Genomic DNA, 26,934 nt, shown 5'->3' with positions numbered 1-26,934 from the left:
ATTTCTACTTTTACAGGGGAGTAAGAAACTTTGCCCTCAATGCAACATGATCACAGCAACGTCGGATCTCCGGCGGATCGTGTTATGACGCCAGTACAATTTTGATCCCTAAATTAAGATCGCTCCGAATGGACGAGATGAAAGAGAAGCTGCTAAAAATTCTCAACATGCCTGCTAATTAAACTACACACACACAAAGAATAACCACACAAATCAGCCGCCGAGTCATCAATATTAATATTAATTACTGTCACTAACTAACTAAATATTTGAATGGTTAAGAATGACGTTGCTAATTTTTAGAGAAATGTTTAACACTAAAGATAATTGTTTATCATGATTCCCTGCATGATAAGCCAAACTAAAAAATCTTACACAAACAAAACACACATCCATCGCCACGTACGTAATAAAATCACAAATATTATGATAATACTGCATGAGTGTAATTTTACCTAGAAGAGTAATGCACACAATAATAATATTTCTATGAATTCTACATACATACATAAATATCTTTATTGTTGCATCCTGAAAAAAAATCATCATCTCATCAATACTTATTATTACCCCGTGTTTCGTGAACTATTTCATTTATAAAATAATAATAAAATGGATTAAAAACAATCTGTTTTGATATTTGGGACGTGATTCTTAATTTCTCTTGACGAAGTATGCTCATATGCTGGTACTCGTGAACCCCAGAATAATCCCTACAAAAAGTCTCATTTTCAAAATTTATTTCTTAAATAAGTCATTCACACACTCATTAAGAATTCATCATCCCAATAAATAAATTCATAATTAAATAGGGTAAAATATATCATCCCGGAAGCTCATATTTACAAAAATTAACAATTTGTATTACAATAGAAAATTAAATAATTTCAAAAATTTATATTTACCTTTTTCAATTCAAATTTTCGAAATTCTTCTCCTTTTCTTGGACACCTTTTGAGCTTGCTGCTGGGGTTCAAAATTTGCTAAAAATTTCCAAAATCTGTGCATCACGAGTTCCAATTGGTGGATTTCTTGCTCCGAGTAGAAGTCGTAGTTGTCGTCGTTGTCGGGGTCATTTGGTGACCTGGACAGAGTTGACCTTCGGCGTCTCCGCCTCTTCTTGCCGGTGAAGGGGAGGAGCGGGAGGGCAGAGAGGCCACCCAGCCCCCCAATCCCGCCCATCATGATGTACACGAGGGGGGCGATGGCCACGGTGGAGTAAAACACGGAAATGGCCATCCGCGTGAAGAACGAGTCCAGATCGAGGCTGAAGAGGAAGGGGGACGTGGGGGGATTCACCTTCATGGGAACTCTGCGCAAATTATGGGAATCTCAGTCATGGCATAATTCGTGTGACCTCTACAGGTCATTGGTAGGCAAAATACTTTCACAAAATACAGCATTTATAGCCCCAAAAAAGTTCATTTGCACGGTGAATACATCAATCGTACTAAAACACTAGTTTTGTTGAGAAATTAACTTTTTATCACGGCCAAAATACAGGGTGGTTAAAATGTCACGCAACAATGGAAAATTTTTCGATGGGAAAAATTTGTAAATTTCCATTAGTTACCGAAATTTTGTCTCTAAAATGCAACATTTTAAGAATTTTGTCATCAGTTTTGATAATAATTTATAAAAACCTACAGTGCAGACTCCATATAGCCCGAGTCAGGGACAGAGTCCCTGACTCCTCCAGGGTCACTCTGGTTAAAATTTGCTCACTTTTAGCTTCATATCCTTTCGTGAGAAGCCATTAGGTATCACCGTGCCGGATTTAATGTTTTAAAGTAATTTCTAAAAATCGGTATGGGTCACCCCACAGGGTCGCTCCAGATAAGAATTTTACCAATTGCATGTCATATTCTTCTATTAAGACCCATTAGCAATCTATCTACCAAATTTCAGCTTGGTATGACGATTTTGAAAAATCGGTATGGGTAACCCCGTAGTCCCTCAAGATGAAAATTTGTCCAACTTGAAGTCATTTTTATCTATTAGGAGCCATTAGCAACCTCTGTACCAGATTTCAGCTTTCTACGACAACTTTGAAATTTTGGTGCACGAGACCCCACCCACTCCGATGACCCCCACCGGTCAACCACTTGACCGATTTTGCCCATTTTCGAACTCGTTTCCTAACTTTGTCCAATATGCATATGGTAAAAATTTCAAGTCAATCGGTTCAGCCGTTTTGGCTCTATCGTGCCGGACAGACGGACGGACGGACGGACGGACATGACGGTTCCATAAGCCCTGACTCGGGCTAAAAATCTCAATTCGAAATCTTGTAACTAATGGAGATTTAGGGACTTTTCCCATTGAAAAATTTTCCATTGTGGCGTGACATTTTAACCACCCTGTACATTGTTTTCACGATATTTTTAAAACACGGTAGTTTGACAACGGTGGAAAGTTAATTGCTTTAATTAACTTTTAATTTTTACGACTAATTTCTTCACAAAACGGATTTTTTTCGTACGATTGATGTATTCTCCATGCAGATTCTCGTTTTTTTGGCCGTTTAAGCCCTGAAAATCTAATCTCGAAGATGATTTTGACACCTCCGTGACCTACCTATTGGTAAAGTTGACATTGTACCGTAACGGGATCGAAGGGGCTTCACCGCCCAACCTGTAATATTTTTTTTACGTGAAATGGAAATTTAATCGGAAAAAGAGCATGAAAGAAATTACGGGCTGTGCATCTTGATCGGTTGCATATTTGAGGCCAAGGCTTGCAACACGTTCAACAAATTGGTGGGATTTTTGGGGTAGAATTCGCCAAAGAGGGAGGCAATCGTGGTATTAAGAATTGTGGAGGCGTTTCTCGTCTCCCCCGACCCACTGGACCCTCCCTCGTCCGAGTCGTACTCCAAGTAAGCCTCCTGTCCGTATGGCGTCAAATCCGCCACCAGCGTCGTCCTCTGGTCCGAATCGTAGCTCAGCGTCGTCGACGAGGCCGTCGTGGCGGCCGAGTCTTTCGTCGTCGTCGTCGCGGTCGAAGCTGGTCTCGGGAATCCGAACGTGCTCCCATATTTGCTCTTCTGTCGCGTCTTGACCTTCGACCCCTTGACCTTGGAGGCCTTCTTATCTTTGCTCTTACTCTTCCCTTGGTGGTGGTGGTGATGCTGCTGCTGGTGGTGGTGGTGATGGGGGCGTTGCTGTCGTCGCAAACTGTCCACGATTTGCTTAACCTTTGGCGTCGTGGAGGGTACGACTTCAATCGAGTTGGTTTCTTCGACGTGTTCTCTTTCTTCCTCGTGTTCTTCGACTGGTTGTTGTTGCTGTTCTTCTTCTTCTTGACCTTTGGTTTGACCTTCGGCCTCATCGCTTTCATACTCAAGGACATAATTCTGCCCGTACACGGACAAATCTGCGGTCAGGGTGGTTCTCGGGACTTCCCTTCCAGGCGACTTTGTGGGAGGAAGGTTGAAGTTTGTGGCCGGATTGGGGGGGCGAGGCTTGTTCTTCTTCTTGTTTTTGTGCGATTTTGTCCGCTCGGAAATGATTTTTTTCTTGGGGGGGATCACAACCGTGTAGTTGGACGAGGGGATAAGTCAGGGGTTGATTCGTCCCCTGATTCGTCTGCGGCAGTGATGGTGGGAGAGGCTCTAAATTTGGAGTCCGCCGGGTCAAAGTACGTCGTGGACTGGGTGGGTGGTTGGGACGAGGCCATTTTTCGGCTCGACGACGACATCGCGACATCCGGAGGAGGAGTTTTGCTCGGAGGCGATGGTTCCGAATTGTTCAGAAAAACCGAAGTTTTGCGACTGTTGGGGAAATAAATTTAATATGTAACTTGTTTTAGATATTATTCGCCAGAATTATATTTTGTGCACATTATTTATTTGCATTTTTGTACAATTTTTGTGCGTTTTCTATTCTTTTCGCATTTTTTGCATCAAAAACACGTTAGCTTTCAAACAGGTCAAACTTATTAATTTGGATGGGTAAATTATATTTTTTGCATACATTGATTTTTTGCATATGTACATGGATTTTTGCATCTCCATTTTTTACTCGGTTGCTTCAGTTAAATTAACATCTAGCCTTCTTGCATTTGCAAATTTTGTTACCCAAAAAATATCTTTACCTTTCTAGCAGTGTCAAGTTAGCGACTGATTCTGCCCAGAATTTGTCCCCTTTCCATTTGGCCTTGACTTTCTGGACGCGATCGGCCCCGCTGCTGCTGCCCCCTTCGGACGAGGACGACGAAGATGACGAGGCGAACCAGGAGTCGTTCTCCACGTCCACTCCCCCAGAAGAAGGAGGATAGCGACGGTGCTTTGTGGTGGTCGTCGTGGGTGTCGTCGTCGTCGTCGTCGAAGGAGGAAACCTCGGCGTCGTCCCCAGAATTCTAATTATTCGGCCTAAAAAGCAATGTTTAGTTGAAATGAGAAACCATGAAAAAATTGGCATAATTATTACAGATTACATAAGTAGAAGGATTAGTAAAAAAAATGTATTGCTAAATTTCTAAATTTCAAAACTTCAAAATTTGGAAACTTCACAAATTCAAACTAAATTTGAATGTAAAACTAACAAATTGTACTTTCTTAACAAGGCATTTCCTTCTTACCTAAAATAAATTTTTGATTTTATTTAAAATTTAAAATTTAAAATTTAAAATTTCAATGTATTGGCGTCGAAGACCAACAAAACATTTATCCTTTCAAAACATTTCAAAATATTTTTAAAAAATGATAAGAAGTCCTTGATTTTATTTTTTTTATTGAAATCCACCCATTTAGAAATCTCTGAAACCTTTCCTTCTCTAAAAAAAATCTTCAAATCTCCAAATTTTCTAAAAAAATCCATCCATACCTTCTTGATTTCCCACATTTCCAGTCGTCCTTCTCCATCCAGTGCCCAAATTGCCCTCGGAAATCCCCACCCTTGCCCCCTCCACACACGTCGCCGTCATCCCCAACAAAACCACCAGCAACGTCGCCATCGTCACGATTATCGTCATCCCACTGCCCAGACTTTTCACCACACCCATTCCTCCTCCTCCCTTTTCGCCTCTACCTCCCCGCGACGCCACTTTATCCCCCACTCGCCACCCCGCACCACCCGCCGAGCGTTCTCTTATCGAGAGCAACACCTTGATCAACTGTTTCCACTCGCAGTGAATCTCTCCCTCGGGATTGTTATTGTCCGTCATTCTTTTTTCATATGAGCACAAGAAAATGTAAACTTATTCACAATTTACCACATTATTTATTTGCATATGTAAGCACCACTTATCGTCGCGACACGTGCACCACCACCATTTCACAGACACAAACTGAGAATGGTGGGCAAAGTGGGCCCCGATTTATAGAGTTTGGTCATATCAATGATGCCATTGTGGCCAATTATTCTCTCTGCGAAGTTTACTTGTGTAAATAGCCACGCATGCAAATCCGAACCCTGTAATCCCCTCACCTGAGATGAACATGGTGAATTCATCGCCGTCCCCAAAAAAGTGGTGGCATGAGAGATTTATGTATTTATCTTGTACAATTCAGTCATCATCTTTTTCGAGGTATCCTCCGACGACGACCAGACCAAATTAATCCATTTATCTCAAAATCATCAAATTCTAGACAGAAGTAAGCAAACCTCATTCATCCCATTTTTAGCCCAAACAAGGAGAATCTTAATGAAAATGGGAGTCCATTCTGTGCCTTTTTTTATTCATCTGGGCATCTCTTTCCTGTGTTTCCCTTTAATTAATTCATTACACTTCAATTCATCAAGACACCTTTTTTAGCGAGTTACACTACAATTCGGTACACAATTAGTGCTCGACGTGTAGTATTTATCTAAGAAAACCTTCACTTTTAATGGAATCTTGTCAGAACTTTGCTAAATGCAGCATGATGTTCGTAGAGCTTTACTTACTGCCACTGGGGGGAAAAACAATGGAAAAGTAAAACCAAAAAGTGTGTATTTAGTTGGAGTTATTTTTCTAAAAAAAGACGAGTTTTTCATCTATTTTTACACAAAGAAAGTGCGGAAAAGTTGAGAAAAAAGTAGAACTCGCAGTACTCATTTTCCTATTCATTCATTTTGACCAAACCAGATTCACTGTCATCTTTTATGCGTCAATTCGGGTGGCAGGTGTTGCATTTCGAGGATGATTATATTCTTCTTCACGCAGAAATGTGTCGTCTCTTGTTCGCATTCATTAGCAAAAAAAACAAACCACAAGTTTCACTAGTTCCTTTATTCGCATTTATTTATTTATTTATTTATTTGTGAGTGAGTCAGTTCACGGTTTTATTGGTCCAACAAGTGGGTAAAAACAGAGGGGAGAAATAAATGTGGTTATCTGACTTGATTTTACAGTAATAAATTCATTAAGATTTTTTTCGACATGGTTTTTGCCAACAAAATTCATTCATTTTGATTCATTTTCGGTCTCAATAAACCCTTGAAAACGAAAATAGAAAAGTAGCGTCAAAACCGTTGAGATTTCCTTTGAAGTAGTGATGCCATATAATGACAATTATATATTTTTGACTTTTCACCTCATCCTCACGGTCATGGGTTGGTCGGAGGTCAAAAATATTGGACTCGTGGTAAAATTTCCTTAAAAAAGGACACCGCATATGAAAATTTAAATTAACCTTTTAAAAACGGATTCCACCAATAAGGTGGAGGGCGATTTCGATCTCTTGGCGACGGACTACACCAATAAGGTGTAGGCCAAATTTTTCGCCTTAGCGACGGACTACACCAATAAGGTGTAGGCCAACTTTTTCTCGTTGGCGACGGATTCCACCAATAAGGTGTATGGTTACAGAATTCCGTTGAGACCGGGCTACATCAATAAGGTGTAGGAAAAAATAAAAATAAAATGACCGAGAAAATTTTCTCAGTTCCATTCTTTCCTCCTTATTTGTCGTTGGTTTTTCTTCAAGCCTGAACTAATTTTTTTAGAGTTTAGAGTTGTAGTTGTAGTGGGGGGAGGAACTCGGAGGAAGTGCATCAGAGGTCACGCCGCGCCCCCGAAAAATTATCCAACATTGGCGCCGCTAATAAATTGGTCGGCGTTGACCTCTGACCTGTATCATGTTGTAAATATGATACAGTTCATATTTTTTTTAATTATCACAACGTTCTCTTTAGCTAATATATTCGCAATAGTGTCACCACCGATCGGAACAAGTCACAGAACACTGAAGGACAAAATTATAGCTAATAACTTGTTTAAAATATAAAATGCATCCCAAAATCAGTGTCATCAAATTGATGACATGAATGATGACGATTTATTCGTTTAGTTTATTTTTGTAGTACTATCAAAATCAAATCCGATCTTTTTATCAAAATTAATATCGTGTGTTCATTTGGTTCAGTTGCAATTTCATGTTAAAAATGTATTATGTTCTAATTTTTGTTGTCGAATCAGTTCCAGGTCCCTAATAAATCATAACTACATCAGTAGAATATTCAAAATCGGTTTGCATTAATTCAGTCCCCAACTGATTTTATCACCGCCCCACAAGTCGGTCTCAATGGTATTCTGCCCCCCAGTAAATCCGCCCCCAAATGCAATAGAAACCATTTTTAATTCCGTTTTTAAATGGTATCCAGGTCAAAATTAATTAGTTTTTATAAGGTTAAGATCCAATTTAGCCTTTGACCTCACGCCGCGCCAGGGTCACCTTGACTGCAGGGACCTCATTTTTTAAGTCGACTGAGGGTAAACAATTAGATGTGCAAAAACGGCGTTTGATTATGTTGCGGCGTTCTAGAGATATCCTGCCCAAGTCGGACGGACGGACGGACAGACAAGATGATCACAATAAGCGGCTGACGCTCCTTACAATTTGTAAGTTACAAATGTAAAAGTTTGAAAAATGAGAGGAAGAAGAAGTTTATGGACCAGGCCGATTTTGTGGAATGCGTGAGTGCCGTGGGAAACTTTTTTGGGAGATGGGATGGAATTTTGCAGCTATTAATATTCTGTGGTATTTAATGTCAGCTTATCTTTTGATGCATACATAATAAGAAAAATGTGTCCTCATTGGGTCAGTTAGTGTCAACTGTCAAGAGGAAAAGGAGCGAGGGGGATGACACAATTTTTTGCACACGTGGGAATTTGAGGACGCTAAAAAGAGAAGAAAAATGGTCGCTACTTATTCTAATAAACTCATTTCTCAAACGTTTTGCAATATCATTGTCAAGTCAAACAAAATTGGATATTTACATAATTTAAACCTCGAATATGTATTTTTATTATGCCTTTTTCAAATAATTACTGGCCACAAGATGTTTTATTAGAAATTTTAGGACTGAGGATTTCTTAACAGAAATGCTGTTATGAAAAACTTGATTGAATTGAAAAAAAGTTATGAATTTGTTGAAAAATGCTTTAGAAATTAAATTTTTATATTACTTGAAGTTGAGAGATTTGTTTCAAATTTTATAAATACATATAAATTCTAAAAATTTTCAAATTCAGATCATTCAATTTTTGCGATTTCAATATTTCATATATTTTGTCAAATTTAAAATAAGATTTCCTTGATCTTTGCAAAGATTTGTCACATTTTTAAACACGTTATCAAATAACTTGTCAAGGTTTACATATTTACATCTTTTCGACTTTTATACTTGTGCAAAATTATAAATAAATAAGTGACGATAAAATAATAATTGTTAATAAGAAGTCAATGCGTAATTAAAGTAAATATTTGTAATTATTCATTTTAATTTTACCAATGTTTATTTTCCATTAGAGCAAACTTTCCTCTTTAATCCTTCTTAGAAAAAATGTTTAGAAATGAAATTGCCCACTCCATTTTTATTTTTGTAAACGAAATGAAAGCATTGATAACATTAAACAAATTTTTGTAGGTATAAAAAATAAATAAACACAGCACACATGCATTTAAATATTTATGAGACTGATTTAAATTTAATTCATATATTTAAATGGCTAATTAATTAATTATAGTTGTACAAGATAAAAATATAAAACTGAAAAATTACCGTGATGACCTTATCATCACTGGGAATCGATAAGCTAAATAGTCCTTACTTTCATAACACCGTATACCATCTGCCGATCTTATATTCACCAATGAATTTTACAAAATCACATAGATTAAAATGGAAAAAATTTCAAAACCTAAAGACTTTTATATTTCGGAAAAGTGTAAAAATTCAGAGAAATTTATTTTTGTTAATTATTATGCTAACCGCCTTTGTTTCGCCGGTGATTTCTGGTCCGGCAAAAATTACGCTGTTCCAAGGGAGGAAAAAAGGCGAGCTATTCACGAAACAGTGCCGAGCAGGGATGCAGCTAAAGAATCCCGTGCATTTTACGTGTGCCTGCATCACTGGAGTGTAAGATAAGCGAGATGAGGTGAAGATAAGCATCATCATCACTTATCAATCATCATGGAATTGTGTAATGAATAGGTGGGGGTTTTATACGGAATATTGCACCGAACCTGTCGCCATTGCGGGCGGGGATAACTTTTGCTTCAAGATGAGGAACGATTCCGTAAGAAAAATGGCCTTATTCAAATATTGAAGTTGCAAAATTTTGAGACGACAAATTCTTAAATTCGGAAATATTCCGAAATTGGGTTATATAAATTATGCAGATTTTAAGAAATAGTTTTGCAAGTTAAATGCGAAATTCTTAATGTTGCATATATAAAAAATCGTATTCGAATAAGTGAAGTGCCGTTACAAAAAAGTAGAGAAGATGTAAATTAAAAAATTATTTATTGTACTTCTTCGAATTTAGATACAAAATATTCAATGTTAATATTTTAATAATCCTCAAGTTAAGAAATGAGAAATAAGGATTGGAAATTATTGTGCGTACTTTCTTGCAAAAAGTAGTTTTTAAAGCATTTGATTAGTTGCATAAATAATCAAATTCGACCGTTCAGTTTTTTTGTCAACTTAATTCACACAATTTTTGCAAATTCACTTCCTTTCATACCTAGATTTCGCAACTTATACCTCTCGGAAATCCGGACTATCCCTTTGAGCCGAGCTTATCCATTTTGACGCCACACTTTACCCACCTTCTGGCCTGGTTTCGGTCCGACTCGCCCGTTGTCTTCCCCCCGTCGTCCTCATTCGTCACCGTGACGGACACGCCATGGACGCTGCACAGTGAGCGGGGGGACACCCTTTGTCTCAAAGCGGTCAAAGGACAACAACTTCCAGCGACGCCATTGTCGTCACCTCGGCGAATCTTCTGTCTTTTTGACACGCTGGACGGGAAGAGAGCGGGTTGGGGAGGGGTCGTGGGTGTGACCAGAGGTTGCGCCCCCACCACCGTCGTCCTCAGGGCGGACAACTGCGGAAATATCAAACCTCCCAATGGTACGAAAAACACAAAAAGATTGAATTTCAAAAACATTAAACCTTGAAATTTTTGGAAAATTCAACGAAACTACCAATTTATTTATACTTATTTTATAATTCCAATGGTTAAATCAGATAAAATGAAAGTAACTTTACCAAAATTATTCTCATTCATATTATTTATGAAATGTAAACCAAAAACAGTTCAAAGGTACGCTTAGAAAAATTCATTTAATTTTCAATTAAAAAATGACAGTTTTTGTGCACTTTAAACGTCAAATAAATATGTGTATTACATTTTCCAAATAATTGTAAGTTTATAAAGATCGATAGGCGCAATTTTTTGTACACATATCTGGTGCTGGAGTTTATCTTGAAGACGAGATTGTTATCTATTTCAGATTTTGCAGACTGTAATTTTGACAAGTTTGACAAGTTTGAAGACTCCAAGCTCCTCAGTGATTATGATGACAACGTTGGAGGGGGAGAAGGCAATTTGAGTGAGGAGAACGTCACGCCAGACGACACGAATGCGACAACGCCAACGTCTGACCTCGACGACAATAAAATCTACATCGACTTGGATGACGACGACGAAGATGTCAGTTCAACAACGTCGACAACGACTCAGGAGGAGGAAGACGTCACCCCAGAAACTACGCCCACTCCGGAAAACAAAATCTACATCGATCTGAATGAACAAGATGACGATGAAACTGTCACTTCAACAACTCAACCCCCGCCAACACTGCATCCCACGAGGACAACGACAACCAGGACGAGAAACAAGATTTACATAGATCTGGACAACAAGAGGAAACCGTCAAAGGAAAAAATTTATATCGATCTTGTCCACAAAAGGAAACCAAAGAAGGACAAAATTTACATAGATCTTCGCGCAACGACGACGACGCCAAGAACGACGACCCCCCGGTCAAAGCCACCGATTTGGATTCCCGTCAAACCAAAGCGTTACACAACAACGACGACTAAACCAAAAATTGCCACCACAACCACCCACCCGCCTGTAGAGGAAGAGTGGATCCCCGTAAAACCAAAACTCTACACGACGACTCCGAAATCGGCACGACCACATCTTTCCGGCTGGATCCCTGTAAAACCGAAACATTCCAAAAGTCCGAGAAATCAGAATACCACCGGCCCAGCAGTCTGGATCCCGATTAAACCCAAGAAAAAGCTCCCTGCGACTACGACACCCAGTCCGAAACCGGGCACCCCACTCCCAGCAGAGGCCTGGATCCCGATCAAACCCAAGAAAAAACTTACCACAACTACAACACCGACTCCAAAACTGCCACGCCCGGAAGTTTGGATTCCGATAAAACCGAGAAAATACTCGCTTAAGACGACGACATCAACTCCAAAACCGGAGTCATCTTCGGAAGAAGAGGAAGAAGAATGGATTCCGATTGTCAGAGTCCCGATGACCACGACGCCAGACCAGAAAGACGTCGAGGAGGGAACTACGCCCCCACCGGAGGAGGACTCCTGCACCCCCAACGGCCCCAACGGCCCCCTCACACGCCACACGGTGCAAAAATTCTGGCTCTCTCCGGAAAATAACCAATGCTCGAGATCTCTCACGGAAGCCATCTTCACAGACCAGCTCAGACGCTATACGGTCAAGCAGTTCGACCTTATTTTTCAAGAAAGGTACGCTATTGACAATTGTTGCTTAACTATTCTACATGTTTTTTCGAACAAATGGAATTTTGTTTTTGAATTTATATACACTGCTACAATTTTACATGTAAAGAAGTTGAAATACAGAGAAATTAATTTTTAGCTTTCAATTACAAAATAATAATTTATTTCGCAAACTAAATTATTATTTACATAAATTATTATTCCCAAAAATTAACGTTTGCTGGAAAATATGTCTGCGATTTTTCATATAAATATCTGCTAATGACTCAATTATCAATTAACCCATAATTAATTCCAGATTAAAATCTCTCCACCAAATGAACAAGTTGCTGAACCTCACGAAGGAAATAATGCTCCGAACTTGTTCCCAACTTTACGTTCCGATCTCCTTTTTCGCCACGAGTTTCGACGCCTTCGCGACCTTCACGAGGGAGGATTTCTTCTACGGCGTGTCCCCCCCGGAACCCGAAGTCTATCCCAGAATAGTCTCCGCTCTGGGAAAATGCCTCGCCAGAGCAGAACCACACGCTTTCGAACATCTCGTCGAGAAAAGAGGTGAAGAAGAAGACGACAACGACTGTGAAAGCCCCATTAAAAAGGTGCATGGGCTTATCAATGATAATGTGTAAGTGTGCTTATCATAACTTATTCTCTTATCGTTGCAGATAAATGGGTATCAGATTCTACCTGGGAGAAAGGTTCTCCTTAAAATTCCTGAGGAGCAGGGACACAAAAACTATGAGATTTTGATCGAGACGAGGCGATGATTGAGGTTGAGTTTGAATTTATTTTTTATTTTGTGGAAATTTTTAATTGTTTTTAACAGTTGGAAAATGTTTCTGAATACGCATTCATATTGTTGGCAAGATTTCAAATTCACGAACGACCACCACCACTTTGCCGTCCTGATGATGGAACTGTTTACAAAATCGATTTGGGAAAAGTGGTAAGTTTCCTGGAATTGGATAAGCCATGAGCCATGGTCTTTTTTATATGAGACTTGCACCATGCACCAGTTCCAAGTAATGATTGGGTAGGAAGAAAATTGAGACGCAGTTATTTGCCATACATGTAAGCAGTGAAAATGAGGCAAGTTGAGACATGTGTGTAAAGACCGAAACTTCGACGACCTCACTACCTTGATTGATAGCCTAATTTGATAAGCCTTGATAAGGTCATGAAGTCCGTAATTCATACTTATTTCCAGTGGGCGAAATTTCGAAATGTTAAATATAATCGCAAGCATAACTTGTAGCCAGATTGTCAATAGGAATGAGAGGAGGCAAATTGAGACAATTCCTTAATTAAGCCCACAAGTAATGATAGGGTCTTATCTTGTCTCTCCACAGGATAGAACCCTCCCCCTCACTCCTCCCCCTTTACAGCTTTATCCTCCCCAATTTCGCCTACATTTCTGACATCCAGACAAATGTGGATTTTTGTGTCGCTGCGACCGGGACCATTTCTTCGTGCCCAGTTTGGTTGGACCGGACTTCGGCGACGTCCACTGATAAGCGCTCGCCTTATCAGCCTGCTTCCAGGTGGGCCAAGCAGCTATCAATTTTACTTTTATTTCTTACAAAAAAGAACTTATTTTATCAATTAATTTGTTCTGCAGGAAAAAACGGTCTGGCACAATTTGGGTCGATTCGACTGACCCTGGTCAATCGCTAAAGTCATCGTCTCCATCGATGAGGACCACGTCGAATAACAAAATTGACAATGCTCACGACACTTTGGGGGGCCAGGCGTACTGTTTGCACGATTTCACCGACCAAGAAGACAAGCTCGACAAGCCAAAGTGTTCTCCAGTAGAAGAAGGAGAGCGTTAAATAAAAATTATATTCAAAATGATAACCACTTATCAATTTATTTACTATTAAAAATGTAAATGTAAAATGCGTTTAATTGCAATAGAAGAAGAATATTTTACATGCAATATTGCATTGCAGTTCGATTCAGCCACAGATTAGAATTCAGCGAAACTTTTGGCACAAAATCTAAACTCGAATACCGGCTGATTTTTGTGCCCAGCCAATATTTTTGTTAACTTATTAACTTGAATTAAAATAAGTTACTGTTGATAATAAAATTAACTAGTCAGTTGATTGATAACTTCTTATCGGGGTTATCTCGAAATCTTCATACCAAAGAAAACTAAAACTCAGCCTGATCATATTGCAAATTTCAAGGTTAGCAAAGTAAAACTGTCATTTGATTTGTTCTTCCTTGTTCGTTATCAAGTCTAATATTCATTGTGAGTTATTTATCTGTAATCTGTGCAACTAATTTAATTCAACATAATTAAATACCTCTTAATTAATTCAACAATTCTTAATATATCTTCCAGCTCATCAATCCCAAATTTTGATTCACAATGAACGATCCAATTCTGGAAGCTCTCAACTTTGCACTCGAAACTGACCTGCATGTGGACGAGGTTCGTGTCATCCCCTCCACTTCGGACCCTTTGTACTCACGCAGACCTTTGTCGAAACCCAAAAATTCGAAAAAGATTCTTCCATCGAACCTCGTTCTGGGCGAGACCGCCACAACGCCCTGTCTTTTCTCTGGCTGTGATGACCCCACGATAAGCAGTTGTTGTCTTGCTGATAAGCCAGCGAAGGACACCTTCCTCGCTCACCTCCTCACCCAACACCACTTTGTTATCGATGATGTCGACAAAATTGCCAATTTGCACAAGTAAATTACCCAATTAATTTTATACTTATTCTGTGTCGATTTAAGCGCTTATCTCGATTCTTATCATCTTTAAAGATACATACTTTACTGGAGAAGTAAATTCGAATCGGGTCAAGTTTCCGATTTCTGTGTGGGATTCATCATGGACGATTTACCTTCACCTCCAGAAGCTCCGAGACCTCGAAAACGGAAATCGACTCCGCTCGGCCAAGAAGATGCATCCATAGCTGATCAAGATGACCCACCTCCGCCTCCATCCGCTGATATAGCCTTATCGCCATCTGATAAGCCGACCTATTTCATGTTAACCCCCGCGCTCCCGGAAGACAAGCAGTTACGCAACAAATTATGGAATTCTCGCATAGTAAGTACACAAAATAATCAATTAATTAAAATTACCAATTAACTCGTAACTAATTTAATTAAGGAAACCGTGCTGGAAGTGAATCGTCAAGAACGAGAGCAGACAGATTTTTCCCGTCAGTGTTTCTTCTGTCGGGAAATCTTCACCGGAAATCGTTCCGCACTTTTCGCCCATATGACGACCGATCACAGCTTTAGGATCGGCAAACCAGATAATGCCATCTTCGTTGAGGAGTTCCTCGAACTTATTGCCACCAAGCTCAACAAGTAATTGACAGACATGTGTTTATCTTAACGTTATTTTATCTTGGATTTTATTAATTTACTTAATCCCATGTAATAGCCTCATTTGCCTCCAGTGCGAAAAAGTCTTCAAGGACAAGACCATTTTGAGAGACCACATGCGCAAAAAGGGTCACAAACGGCTCAATTCTAACAACCCAGAGTATAATCGGTACTACATTATCAACTATTTGGAGCCTGGAAAAGACTGGAAAATGTTGGAAGTATGGACATCAATTAAATTTTGAGTTATGCTAACAATCGAGGTCTCCCAGCGCATGCTCTCGGATTTTGACCAAATTAGTGTCAATCGATCACAAGCTTAATTAATATCACATTTGCAAATGACACGATCTCCCACTGCTCACTTTTGGCGGAGAGATTTGCATCCGACGAGTAGAAAATGCGTAGGCAATTTGGAAAGTGAAGGAGAGCTGGGAGACCTCCATTAATTGTAACATAATTAACTATGTACCAATTTGTGAAGGAGGAAGACCCAGAGGACGAACGGACCGAGGAGGACTGGACTGAAGCCGCAGAGGAGACTGAAAACATCGTCTGTCTCCTTTGCTCTGAACAGGCTCCGAATTTCGACCAGATTCTGAGCCATATGAAAACCTCCCACGGCATGGATTTTACCCAGATTACAGAAAACCTTGATTTTTATCAGAAAGTAAGAGTTCTTTTTTTAAAATTTCCTATATAGCTGCTACGTTTTCTAATTGTTGATTAACTAGCAATTGAATGTGTGTACAGGTCAAGGTGGTCAATTTTATCAGGAGAACAGTCTTTCTCTTCGTGTGTTTCTACTGTGAGAAAAAGTTTCTCGAAAAGACTTCACTCGTTGAGCACATTGGACAACATTTTCACAAATGTGAGGAATTTCCTCCAGAAAAAGTTTGGAATCAGCCAGAGTACGACATTTTCAATAATTTTTTGGTTAAAATAAAAAATTGGTAATAAAAACCACCTATATTTCTCCAGGTACTATTTCCCCACATATGAAAACGACCAATTTCTCGTCCTCCTCGATAACAAGGATATGGAATTGGGCAATGACTGTGACGATGACAAGCAACGACAAGAAGATGCTTCCAACTCATTATCGGTACGAATTGATATTGATCAAAATTTACATGCAAAATTCCTAATAATAATTTCATAATTTTAGGAACAAAATCAAAGCCGAATCGTAATTCCGGAAGATTTGCCAAAAATATCGAGATCACCGTATCTCCCAACTGCAGAAGAATTACGGATGGACGACACCTTTCCTGAGGCTGATTACCCATTAGATTTAAAACGCTCATGATAAAAATACAAAATTAAGCAAATATATCGATTGGGAGAAGTAGAAATAAATCTTGTTCTTTTTCATACGAGGGATAAATATGCGTATTAGTGATTATCGATCAAACTCGAGATTTGTTTAGCACCCTTTTGACTTGCCAGTTTCTTATCCAGGATGGACGACGGAGGCGAACAGCCCTTAACAAAACCGGGACAGGAAGACGACAAGAAATATCCACTTGTTCGCGTGAGTGATAGAAAATCTAATCATTATCTCTTATCAAGGTATTTTCAATGTGGCTTATCTTATTAGATGTCCGACCTGCCCGAAGAAACTCAACCCGAAATAATCGAGATGCTAACGTCCCTCATCGAACGATACTCGAAAGATATCCAGCTCGCTTGTAAAATGGCGAAGGAGCAGATGGACCGAGTGTACGGCCCCCACTGGAGCATCATCATTGGAGAAGCGTTCGGATTTGACGTCACTTTTCTGAAGCGACACATGCTGTACATGTACTTCATGGGAAATTTGGGGATACTCGTGTGGAAAAATTCATAATCTTATCCATTCCAACCATAATCTTTCGATAAGCTTAACAATCTCATTATTGTGGTACAAATCAGAGGTAGAAAATAAAGGCGTTCGAATTACAAAAAAGTTATGTTTGTATTGTCATTCAATTTATTTTTCTGTTCATAATTTGATTTTAAAGATTTCTCGCCTGGATTTCAACAACTCGTTGAATACGAATTTCTTCAATGACACGAAGGGTGTTCTCCCTCTGCAGAAAGTAGCGAGTGAAATTAAAGTTAATGTCAAGGAATACATCAATAATTTGTTAATAGCGCATAATAGGTAAAGGTTATTCCGGCGTTGGTGAATTGCTGCAATAACAAAATTCACAAAATCAGCAAGAATGTTTTCAAAATTTCCAAAAATTCTGCATACATAATCACAAACCTGCTAAAACCCTCTCAGCTTGAAAGATTGAAGCCGCGACGACCCAGGCAACATGATAACCTTGTCCAAATTTGAAACTTCAGGGTACTTATTTCACGTCGCCACCCGCTGCGGGTGGGAAAGCGGTTCAGGTATTTCGGATGCACACACACATGCCGAAAGTTCCGTACTTCAATGTCCCGGACGTGGACAAAGATCCAGAAGCCGACAAGGTAACCGTGATTTGGTTGAAGAAAAATGGGCGAGAATCGATGGGTTCTAGGGTGCGATAATTGTCGTGCTAGTCTTCGTCACACGCCGGCTTGGCAGATAAGTACATGCAATTCCCTTTTAAAGTTTATCGCAACTTCCCCAGTAATTGTTTTTTAGATCGTAAAGAAAGGACGGATGCAAAGTAGTTGTTTTTTGAAATTTTTTGCTCCTCTTCTGTTCTTCAGTGAACGTATGTATAGTGTTCCGAAGGAAATGCATTTGATAACATCAAAGATAATAATTTTGGCGAAAGTAGTGTCAGCTCTGCCTGGTTCATGAATGATGAGGAAATATTTACATAATTATTATTTGTATTAATTATTAAAACTCTCTCTTGTCGCCCGTGGTCTTCTTGTGGACACATTCACAAGCATTGTTTTGCGCTTCCAGGAACGCTTTACATCCCATCGCGGTGGTTCCAGTGTAAAGCAATTTCGCCCCCACTTGACATCCTGTTGTCGTCGTTAAATAAAATTATGATCTGACATTTTAATCACCAATTCATTACGGTTAATATAAATTATCTTCACCTTTATACTTTAAATGGGTCACCGAATCCCGAACCGACCTGCACTCCGAGTACAAACATTTCTTAAAACGGAGGTCACATTCATCCCTGTCTGTCCCACAAGTCTCGTAACAAACGTCATGAGCGTTACAGCACGACACGAATTCGTCCATGGGAAGATAATCTCCTCTTAAATAGTCCTAAATACATTCAAAACAAATAGTTAATTGATACGTTATTTTGAGTGGGAACAAACAATTTATTGATAGATTTTCGATCTTCTTGATCCCTCTTCAAGTCAATTAATTAACCACATAAATAATTAACTTTTCCAAATTGTACTTGTTTCGCCAAAACGAATTCCCATTTGACAAACAATTAAGTAATTAATTACCTCAATCCCATATGATCCGCACCCATTCGAACTTGCGACGTGACCCTTCCTCTCTTTCATCACGGTTCCTGGGGGGCACTGAAAGTAGCAATCTTCGTCCACCGTGGCGTCTAAAAATTCCTCCGCCGTTCTTATATGTCGTGACAAACGTTCCACCCCACTCCCCATTTCCGTCGCCAGGTTGGCCATCTGCCCCAAGTAGTAGCGCATCTGGTCCATCACACCACCTCCTTCTTCTTCATCGCCACGACCGGAAGTCATGACACTGGCGAGACAGGGGACGCCAAAGAGAAGAAAAATAGTCACTCCTACTCCGCGACGACTAGGCATTATTCTGGGTGAGCAGTATCCTCTCAAAAGGTTTGTAACTTCAAAATTTCAAGAAAATTATTATTATTTATTTACTGCCTCTGTGAAAGGATGCACCAACGAACAGATGATGTGCGTTAGTTTTGCCACTGATCCAAGTCAAATCTCGTCACGTGTCTCATTTTGCTGCATTGAATTGTATGCAAGTGATTGATATGTTATCATTTTGATAACATCATAGAATTCATAACATGATACAATGACAGTTTGTTACAGGACCAATAAAATTTGATGCAACTCGAATTTCCAAAAATTATATTGCTTTTATTTATTTGCACTGTTATTCTTATTATTCTCACTAAATTCGGACTGATACAAGAGATTCATAATTTCAATTTGCATCAAGATGGCTTTATCGCGAGGCATTTTCTTGAGCTGTGCTGCAATCGAGAGGCAGAAGAGGTCATAAGGGTCAGTCATATGAGGGATGGATGCCAGCGAATGCGGATGGACTGATGGGTGACCATTTCCGATCGGAGTCATCGCGTCATCTTCTTGGTCGTGGTCGTCATCTTCAACTTCGATGACCTGCTGAGGGTGGACTTTCTTTGTCCGTTTGATCAGATAAGGTCTAGATGATGATGGGTCCGGATCTGATGTGGTCAGGATTCTCTTTTGTCCCGTCGCAAAAGAGCTCATCGGAGGAGCATCTTCCAATTGTTGTTGTGGTGGTGATCGAGTAGTTAAAGACGAGGATAATCTTGGCATAACAATCGCCCTATCAGCAGCCGATTTCTGGTTTGGTGGAGGACGTCGACGGTGGTGTGACGCGGCTGGGCGGAGCTCAATTGTTGTACTACCATGCAAGTGGATACGATTGGAAGAACGACGAGTATTTGGTTGCATTACGTCGTCGTCTTCGTCGTCATCTTCAATTTCTTGGCTTATCTCGACTTGTGGTTGGACAAAGCTATAATTTTCATCATCGTCATCATCACTATTTTGTGCTTGTTCATTGTCATGATTAATTTCGAGTTTTTGGTCGAGATACATGGCGTTGCTATCTTCTTCGACATGTTCACCACCATCACCAGAATTGATCATTTCCGGCTCGAAAGAGTCGTCTTCTTTTTGATAAAGGAAGTAGCCAGATGTATCTTCTTCCTGGTGGACAGAATCGGTAGCATTTCTACCAAAAAATGGTCACAAATTAGTACTTATCATGATGAATTAGTATCGAAATGTATGTATTAGTCCTACGGTGGGTAATAATCGAGCTGGTCATGACCGTAAATCACATTGAGGAAGCTTAATTCGTCATAATAAATCCACGGCCGGAATGAAGCACCGAAATTGGAACGAAGTCGTTTCTTCCTTTTGACGAAATAATCGCGAAGACTGATCCATTTTTTTAGGCACCATTTCTCTATAAAATTTCATACAGATAAATTTTCTAAAAAAATGTAAATGCAAAATTTAAATGTCGTATTTTTCATACCGCTTTTTCCAAACTCTTTTGAAATCTCGGCCCAAGCTTTTTGCTTGATAGCAACGTTTCGAAAGTGTTCGTGATCCTGGTTGTACAAAACGGGCATGGATTTAACTCGGTGGATGAATTTGATAACTGTTAATCAAATTGGATCAATTAATACACACATTTAAATAGTTTTGAATTAATTAAAATTTCACCTGTATCCGGGCTCAGATTGAAATCATCTTGAGTGGAGGTTGACTCGTGCTCATCTGGAGAAAATGACATCGTGACATCCGTTTACTGTAAAAATTGCCAAATACAAGAATTGCAATAATTAACTAAATTTACAACCGATTTTCTTATTTCGTCTGAAAAGTTTAATACATTATGCATAAAGGTTTAATAAGCAAATTTGAAAGTTTCAAAACTTGAGCAATTAATTAATTAAATTACAATTGTTGAATTACATTATGTAATTACATATTGTATTGCTTTATTAGAAGAAAAGAAAACCTGTCGTCTTCAAGTCGGCGGCAACGACTGACGTGTCCAAGTCGTCTCACGTCAACGTCAAATTCCATTATTCACTCATTGGCGAATATCGCGAGTAGCCCATCGCGAAAAACCGGGGAAGAAAAACATTCACAGTCATTCCAATCGATTTTAATTTTGCAATTCATAATTTCTCTTCCTCAATAAAATCTTTAATTGGATTGGATACGTATTGGATATTTAAAACAAGATTAAATTATAAGAAGCTTAATCTCGTCAAATCCAAATAATCCAATCCCCCGTCGTCCGTCGTGGTCGTACGTAAGTATTTATGATTTACTAATTTTATTTAGTAATGAAAAATGAAACCATTGCTGAACTCGTCGTCGTCACTCGTTAATATTTCAGGTAACTAATTAACACCTTATCAATCATGGCCACCATGATCGCCTGCATATTTGCGCCTCGTCTCTACCGCATGTATTTACGATCAAGTCTTGACGGCAGTGTAAGTACTTAATTCACTCCTTATTTTTTATCATGTTTACTTACTTATCTATGGCCTTATCTAATTTATTAGAGTCAAATCTACTCGACGAATTTGGCTGAACAGTGTGGCGACTTTGCGATCAGCTATCTATTTCCAGCAGGCATGGTTTATTCCGTGTGGCACCGCAAACTTCAGTACATCCTCTACTTATCACTCTTTCTCGCGTCGTCATACGCCATCCGGGCTACGGGACGATACTTCAACCCGACGTTCTTAACGTTTCTTCAGGTATTTCGGAGAGCAAGGACAGAGCCAAACACAGAGAACATGGAAGCCCTGCGACGATACGATTTCGAGTTCAAGGGCTGGCCTGTTGGTTTCACCTCCACAAAATTATCCCGACTCGCCCGACAAGACTTGGTCGCCTCAGAACGTGGAAATGCCGTCAAGAAGTACACACCTTGCTGGTTGCTCGGTTGGGTGGTGGCGCACACGTTTGGAATCCGACTCATCTATCCGGGACTGTTGGTGGGGCCGATGCTACGCACTTATCTTGAGGTTGGTAATTAATTTTTACTTGATGGATAACCATTTTCCACAATTTAACACAAGTATGCATTGTAGGACGCCCGGGGAAAACTCGTCCTCTTGCAGAAAGGTGTGCGCACCAAAATCGTGTCCTCTGACGGCTATTATCTGGACGCAATGTTTTTTGACAGGCGAAGGTAATTACTAATGCACATTTAGTTATTGATAATCAATTATGGTTGTGGTTCAATCTTTAAACTTATACTCAACACTTACCCACACTGCTTATCGTCAGGATTCCGGCGGAAAGAACGAATTTTGTCTCGATCATGAAGTACGAAATATTATCTGCTTGAGCATGACATAAATATTTATTCCAGACATGATTTCAAATTAGTTTTAGTCCTCAATTTTCATATGGCTTATTAATTTGTGTCGTAATAATCACGCAGGGAGGCAAACACGACGATTGGAAAGACGTTAGTCATCTGCTGTGAAGGAAACGCCGGCTTCTACGAGATTGGAATGGCAGGGACCCCAATTGCCGAAGGGTATTCTGTTTTAGGGTGGAATCACCCTGGATTTGGGGGGTCATCGGTACGTTGGCTTTTCACACGCTTCGTTATGCGAAATTTGACCCTTATTATACATTTTCTTATTTCTCTAGGGAACCCCTTACCCACTCTACGAACTAAACGCTGCTGAAGCAGTGTTCGAGTATGCCACCAAAGAATTGGGGTTCAGGGAAGAGGACATTGTACTCTACGGCTGGAGCATCGGCGGCTTTCCGGCCACCTATCTTGCCGCCCAACATCCCAATGTGAAGGGCCTGGTGGGTCCAGAATTTTCCACTTTTCATAATTATCCGTAATTAATAAAAAGAGTTTTTTACAATTATCATTTGGCTTCACAGGTGCTCGATGCCACTTTTGACGATCTCCTGCCCCTCGCACTTCCTCGAATGCCTGCATTTCTCTCAACTGTGGGTTAGTTGAGTTAACCTTATCACCATATTAATCAGTGTCATTCATTGACATTCACGCATTTTTGGTCATAGTTCGTGCCACGATCCGGTACCATGTCGATCTCCGGGTCAGCAAGGAGATGAGATCGTACGCCGGTCCGGTCCGGCTTATACGACGAACGGAGGACGAGATCATTGCCGATCCCCCCTCATCCCTCCCCGCCAACCGGGGGAATTATCTCCTGATGGACATCCTCCGCCAGAGGTACCCCTTCCTCCTGGACAATGAAGAGTCAGAGCGAGCCCTTCGCGGGTGGTTGAACCAGCCACATGTCAAGGACGTCTCCACCCGTGCGGCTCTGGAACGTAGCGAAGTTTCCATTCCAGAAAAGACAGAGAATTTGAGTAGTCTAGAGAAAGCCACGCTAATTTTGCAAATTGTGAGTTTATTTAAACTGTCTTCTAAAATTTCATGTGTCAATTTATCAAATTTTGCTTCTTTTTTAAGGCCGAGAAGATCTTGACCGATTTCAAATCTACCCACTGCACTCCTCTTCCGGGAGACCTTTTCATCCTCCCGTGGTCCGGAGAGTCCCGCCCGAGAGGCTCGTCGTCGTCGACTAAATAGAATTAATTGCGTACAATTAGCGAATTTTTGCCCAGCCCAACCAATTATTGATATTTTTACTACTAAATCCTATCTGTGAAAACTCTTCGTAAGTTTATTCGCAGTGCGAAAATTATAGAATTAATTAGGAAATTGATCGAGAAAATGTTTAATCTTAATCCATGTACTGTTTAAAGGACATTTTCGTGTAGGTACTCTTTCGATGAGCCAAATGTGCACATATGTATGAGAAGTAAGTTTATTTAATTTATATGTGTTCCTAATCCATGCAAAATCCAAAGTCAGTCACAAACTTGAAAAAAGTTATGATAAACTAATTTACTGAGCCGTTTAATTAAGTCATAGTTAATTTGTGTATTTGTGAGTCGTGATTAATTCCTACATAATTATAATTATTACCAATTATTGATTACACTAATTAATCGACCCCATAATTTTAACGAGTATAACAAAAAGTAGGGAATAAGTACGTAATTAATTTCATGTAAAAAAAAGTGCACCGTTTTGTCTCTCGAAGAATTAAACAATTTTAACTTTAGGAATAATAAATTCTATCTTTATTGCGTTTTATTTATAGAAATAATTTCCTCATTTGTAAAATTTACATAATTAAATTACCTATGTATGTATCTAACTATTTAAAAATGAATAGTTATTTATCAAAAATTGTGAAAAAGTCGTGCGGTTGGTCACCAAGAACACTGGCACTGCGTTCACTCATGTCGTCCTCCTCATCTTTCACACCATTCTGAATAATCGTCCCCGTGTCGGCCGATGTTGATCTTTGACCCAAGTCGACAATGTCAACAACACACTTCTTTTCGCTTTCTTCACCCTTCTTTTTATACTTCAAGGGAATAATCACCACTGAATTCTTGCCCGCTTTACAATCCGGAAACCATCTCCCCAGCCGATTCTCCTTCCCCGTCCCGACGACCAAGAACTTGCCCTTTTTCTCCATCCCAGCCGCCGTCGTCTCCGTCCCGCTGGAAAACTCCATCGCATTCACCCAGCCCTCCACGTCCACCGTCACGCCCCCCACCAAGGATTTGAATCGCTCCCCGGCTCTCCAAAACCTCACAACTCCGTCACAACTGCCTGACGCGACGAGGTCCGTGTTCGTCCATGCCGTGAGAGCGCTCACCCAACGCGGAGTGTCAATTTCACACCCAGGAAACGACTTGTACGTGCCGTGTGCGTTTGTGGTGACGTGGAGAGGCTTCTTTCGGTTCACGTTCCACGTCGAAATGGTGCCATCGTCGCCGGCAGAGACGAAGTTTTCTTCATTGATAAGTTTCACGCAGTCAATGTTGCCATTGGGGTGGCCATTGTAGACGAGTTGAGACTCTTCCACGATCTTCCAGACGCGCACCGTGCCGTCCCGACCACCACCCGTGACGACGCGTTCTCGAGTGAGCGAGTCGATGCAGGTGACCTGTTGGTAAAAAACAAAGTTGACATCGATTTTGCCGTGAACACGATCATGGAGAGGTGCACTTACCGCATCCTGATGTCCAAATAGCGACTCGACATAACCCATCGCATCCAAATCCCAGATACGAACCGACCTATCGTCCGAACAGGAGTAGAGGGTGTGCTTCTTCTTACGGAAGGTGAGACCTCGAATCCCACCACGATGGCCTGTCGTCATATTTATTATAATTATTCACCTCATCATCTCAGCTTCTGCTTACTTGTGCTGAATGCTAAGTTACCCGTAAAGACGTGAATCCTCTTCAAATCGTCCGCCCCCCAAATGACGATTTTTCCATCGTGATCCCCACTCGCTAAGAATTTGCCGTCACTGGTCACAGCGAGGGCGGAAATGGCTGAAGTGTGGGTCGCATTTGGATCCGTATCCGGTTCAGAGTTTGACTTGTTGTTGGCCTTATTTTTCTTCTTCTGTTTCTTGCTGAGGACTTCTTTCCGTTTGATTAGGCCCACTTTCCGCTTCTCTAAGACGTCCCATTTGAATATGTGACCGTCCTTGGAACATGAAAATATGTAGCGATCATCCTCCGTGATGCAGAGGCACGTTACAGACCTGCGAGAATGCAAATTATTAGAGAAATTAGCTAAAGATTTCCTAATTGGAACAAATAAATGTCAAAATGTAGAAATTTCGAATAATCAATTCCTAAAAATTACGTACTGAAACCCCGAATAGAAAATTAATCTAATCTAATCTAAATTAATCTAAAATTAATCTAATTAAATATTCCCATTACAAAACTTTGAAGTCTAACCTCTTTAAATATTTTGAGCACGTCAGAACAGAGATATTTTCAAGGTCTGGCTCAATCTGGTCTGCAACTTCTCTCCGCAGGCGTCCCTCCGCTTCTAAAACGTCCTCCTTCAGTTTTGACGCGATGGCAGAAGTGTCGTCATCGTCGTCGTCGTCACCTCCGCCATCTTCGTCGTTGTGTTGCCTCCTCCTCTTCTCCTGCTTCTGAATCTCCTCCAGGTACAGTTTGGCGAGGCGGAGTTTCTTCTCTTGTGCAGTTTCACCCGTGTCGTCATAATTCTCGTCGTGAGAAAGGTCTTCATCGTCATCGGATCTGTATTCAGTTGATTCAATAATTAATCATCACGAATTAATTATTATTCACTAATTATGGCAACATTTAAACACGTACCGCTTTCCCTTGTGGTTAAGATTATCTTCCAAAACTTCTTCATCTTCGGAACTACTGCTCTCAATTTCTTCATCTTTATCAAACCGGGGTCGTTTTTCAGGCTCTTGAAGGAAGGTGCCTTTCTTTCGCTTTCCTCCTGTTCAAAATAGTAAAGGGTAAAGTAACATGTAACAAAGTAGACATGATAAGCTCTCATCCCGCCAGCTTACCTAAAGGTTTCTTTCTATTTGTCGGTCGTGGTTTATAATCCTTGTTTTTCAGTCGATTATTTCCATCCCCACCTCCGGCAGTTTTTGTGAGGTTAAGGTTTTTAGACTTTTTCCTGATAAAGAAGGACATGGTCACTCTGTTCAAAAAATGTCACTTATCACTGATCCTCTTCACCGCTTAAAACACTTTCCGAAGAAATATGAAAATGAAAAGTATTGAACACTTCACAAAATTCCAATCAATCTACTCTTCCTGCAAACTTAAATAACTTGTACACTGAAAGATAACACCAATGCTTGTCAACACGTGCAGATATAAATTATTTAAATTTCCGGATAGCTAGGGGCCCTAGATTATCGAAAAACTTATTTTTCCTAAAAATATTTACACGTGCGGTTCTCGCATGGTATTCAGAAGTTGGAGTAGTGCCGCGTTCCCAGTCACCCCGTACCCT

The 26,934-nt window shown here is 40.1% G+C and overlaps 7 protein-coding genes across 17 annotated transcripts in view; 4 read left to right on the top strand and 3 right to left on the bottom strand.

The window, feature by feature from the left end:
- LOC110862856 (E3 ubiquitin-protein ligase RNF220) overlaps window positions 1-637 on the top strand; it is a 40,632-nt gene extending 39,995 nt beyond the window's left edge. For all 6 annotated transcript variants that reach the window (XM_035845892.1, XM_035845891.1, XM_022112068.2 and 3 more), the window contains one exon: window positions 17-637. In XM_035845892.1, coding sequence (XP_035701785.1) covers window positions 17-88 — 72 coding nt within the window. In that variant the 3' untranslated portion in view covers window positions 89-637. The remainder of the gene's footprint in view (window positions 1-16) is intronic.
- A 13,350-nt stretch (window positions 638-13,987) lies between these two features.
- Window positions 13,988-16,718, top strand: LOC110862860 (zinc finger protein 277). 2 transcript variants are annotated; one of them, XM_022112071.2, is made up of 9 exons: window positions 13,988-14,185; window positions 14,344-14,696; window positions 14,772-15,060; window positions 15,124-15,326; window positions 15,403-15,565; window positions 15,829-16,014; window positions 16,098-16,255; window positions 16,326-16,449; window positions 16,513-16,718. In XM_022112071.2, exons 2-9 carry the CDS (start codon window positions 14,371-14,373, stop codon window positions 16,651-16,653), a joined length of 1,590 nt encoding a protein of 529 aa, XP_021967763.1. In that variant the 5' UTR covers window positions 13,988-14,185; window positions 14,344-14,370; the 3' UTR covers window positions 16,654-16,718. The 2 variants fall into 2 exon arrangements, with proteins under 2 accessions (XP_021967763.1, XP_021967764.1); XM_022112072.2 differs by having other exon boundaries at window positions 13,988-14,250.
- Window positions 16,719-16,737: 19 nt separating this feature from the next.
- LOC110862861 (dynein light chain 4, axonemal-like) lies at window positions 16,738-17,292 on the top strand. The gene is made up of 2 exons (XM_022112074.2): window positions 16,738-16,878; window positions 16,945-17,292. Exons 1-2 carry the CDS (start codon window positions 16,807-16,809, stop codon window positions 17,191-17,193), a joined length of 321 nt encoding a protein of 106 aa, XP_021967766.1. The 5' UTR covers window positions 16,738-16,806; the 3' UTR covers window positions 17,194-17,292.
- Window position 17,293: 1 nt separating this feature from the next.
- LOC110862859 (group XIIA secretory phospholipase A2) lies at window positions 17,294-19,204 on the bottom strand. Its single transcript, XM_022112070.2, has 4 exons — window positions 18,750-19,204; window positions 18,378-18,555; window positions 17,596-18,299; window positions 17,294-17,519 (listed from the first exon to the last, which is right to left on the bottom strand). The coding sequence occupies exons 1-3, from the start codon at window positions 19,077-19,079 to the stop codon at window positions 18,169-18,171; spliced, it is 639 nt and encodes a 212-aa protein (XP_021967762.1). The 5' UTR covers window positions 19,080-19,204; the 3' UTR covers window positions 17,294-17,519; window positions 17,596-18,168.
- Window positions 19,205-19,361: 157 nt separating this feature from the next.
- LOC110862852 lies at window positions 19,362-21,176 on the bottom strand. 4 transcript variants are annotated; one of them, XM_022112064.2, is made up of 5 exons: window positions 21,046-21,176; window positions 20,748-20,832; window positions 20,557-20,682; window positions 20,319-20,484; window positions 19,362-20,247 (listed from the first exon to the last, which is right to left on the bottom strand). In XM_022112064.2, exons 2-5 carry the CDS (start codon window positions 20,815-20,817, stop codon window positions 19,383-19,385), a joined length of 1,227 nt encoding a protein of 408 aa, XP_021967756.1. In that variant the 5' UTR covers window positions 20,818-20,832; window positions 21,046-21,176; the 3' UTR covers window positions 19,362-19,382. The 4 variants fall into 4 exon arrangements, with proteins under 4 accessions (XP_021967756.1, XP_021967755.1, XP_021967754.1 ...); XM_022112063.2 differs by having other exon boundaries at window positions 21,013-21,147; XM_022112062.2 differs by having other exon boundaries at window positions 21,000-21,132.
- Window positions 21,177-21,196: 20 nt separating this feature from the next.
- LOC110862851 (phosphatidylserine lipase ABHD16A) lies at window positions 21,197-24,199 on the top strand. 2 transcript variants are annotated; one of them, XM_022112059.2, is made up of 10 exons: window positions 21,197-21,345; window positions 21,433-21,532; window positions 21,605-22,072; window positions 22,139-22,239; window positions 22,338-22,376; window positions 22,495-22,639; window positions 22,710-22,874; window positions 22,956-23,028; window positions 23,100-23,446; window positions 23,515-24,199. In XM_022112059.2, the coding sequence occupies exons 2-10, from the start codon at window positions 21,458-21,460 to the stop codon at window positions 23,632-23,634; spliced, it is 1,533 nt and encodes a 510-aa protein (XP_021967751.1). In that variant the 5' UTR covers window positions 21,197-21,345; window positions 21,433-21,457; the 3' UTR covers window positions 23,635-24,199. The 2 variants fall into 2 exon arrangements, with proteins under 2 accessions (XP_021967751.1, XP_021967752.1); XM_022112060.2 differs by lacking the exon at window positions 22,338-22,376.
- LOC110862850 (U3 small nucleolar RNA-interacting protein 2) lies at window positions 23,837-26,872 on the bottom strand. Its single transcript, XM_022112058.2, has 6 exons — window positions 26,480-26,872; window positions 26,271-26,406; window positions 25,881-26,192; window positions 25,350-25,678; window positions 25,136-25,275; window positions 23,837-25,069 (listed from the first exon to the last, which is right to left on the bottom strand). Exons 1-6 carry the CDS (start codon window positions 26,607-26,609, stop codon window positions 24,287-24,289), a joined length of 1,830 nt encoding a protein of 609 aa, XP_021967750.1. The 5' UTR covers window positions 26,610-26,872; the 3' UTR covers window positions 23,837-24,286.
- Window positions 26,873-26,934: the final 62 nt, after the last annotated feature.

Source organism: Folsomia candida, unplaced genomic scaffold (genome assembly GCF_002217175.1).
Source record: "Folsomia candida strain VU population unplaced genomic scaffold, ASM221717v1 Fcan01_Sc073, whole genome shotgun sequence".
NCBI classification, from domain to species: domain Eukaryota; kingdom Metazoa; phylum Arthropoda; class Collembola; order Entomobryomorpha; family Isotomidae; genus Folsomia; species Folsomia candida.
This window is presented reverse-complemented; position numbering and strand designations above follow the sequence as displayed.

Excerpts from the sequence above, each read along its gene's own strand:
- LOC110862860 (XM_022112071.2), top strand. The coding sequence starts at position 14,371 with ATGAACGATCCAATTCTGGAAGCTCTCAACTTTGCACTCGAAACTGAC. Across the intron at positions 14,697-14,771 it reads AAAATTGCCAATTTGCACAA|ATACATACTTTACTGGAGAA; the intron begins GTAAATTACCCA and ends TCATCTTTAAAG. Across the intron at positions 15,061-15,123 it reads AATTATGGAATTCTCGCATA|GAAACCGTGCTGGAAGTGAA; the intron begins GTAAGTACACAA and ends AATTTAATTAAG.
- LOC110862861 (XM_022112074.2), top strand. The coding sequence starts at position 16,807 with ATGGACGACGGAGGCGAACAGCCCTTAACAAAACCGGGACAGGAAGAC. Across the intron at positions 16,879-16,944 it reads AGAAATATCCACTTGTTCGC|ATGTCCGACCTGCCCGAAGA; the intron begins GTGAGTGATAGA and ends TTATCTTATTAG.
- LOC110862859 (XM_022112070.2), bottom strand. The coding sequence starts at position 19,079 with ATGCCTAGTCGTCGCGGAGTAGGAGTGACTATTTTTCTTCTCTTTGGC. Across the intron at positions 18,556-18,749 it reads GCGGATCATATGGGATTGAG|GACTATTTAAGAGGAGATTA; the intron begins GTAATTAATTAC and ends GAATGTATTTAG. Across the intron at positions 18,300-18,377 it reads GACCCATTTAAAGTATAAAG|GATGTCAAGTGGGGGCGAAA; the intron begins GTGAAGATAATT and ends CGACGACAACAG.
- LOC110862852 (XM_022112064.2), bottom strand. The coding sequence starts at position 20,817 with ATGTCATTTTCTCCAGATGAGCACGAGTCAACCTCCACTCAAGATGAT. Across the intron at positions 20,485-20,556 it reads AAAAGAGTTTGGAAAAAGCG|AGAAATGGTGCCTAAAAAAA; the intron begins GTATGAAAAATA and ends GAAATTTTATAG. Across the intron at positions 20,248-20,318 it reads CAGCTCGATTATTACCCACC|AAATGCTACCGATTCTGTCC; the intron begins GTAGGACTAATA and ends ATTTTTTGGTAG.
- LOC110862851 (XM_022112059.2), top strand. The coding sequence starts at position 21,458 with ATGGCCACCATGATCGCCTGCATATTTGCGCCTCGTCTCTACCGCATG. Across the intron at positions 21,533-21,604 it reads GATCAAGTCTTGACGGCAGT|AGTCAAATCTACTCGACGAA; the intron begins GTAAGTACTTAA and ends CTAATTTATTAG. Across the intron at positions 22,240-22,337 it reads ATGTTTTTTGACAGGCGAAG|GATTCCGGCGGAAAGAACGA; the intron begins GTAATTACTAAT and ends GCTTATCGTCAG.
- LOC110862850 (XM_022112058.2), bottom strand. The coding sequence starts at position 26,609 with ATGTCCTTCTTTATCAGGAAAAAGTCTAAAAACCTTAACCTCACAAAA. Across the intron at positions 26,407-26,479 it reads AAATAGAAAGAAACCTTTAG|GAGGAAAGCGAAAGAAAGGC; the intron begins GTAAGCTGGCGG and ends TATTTTGAACAG. Across the intron at positions 25,276-25,349 it reads GAGGATTCACGTCTTTACGG|GCCATCGTGGTGGGATTCGA; the intron begins GTAACTTAGCAT and ends ATATGACGACAG.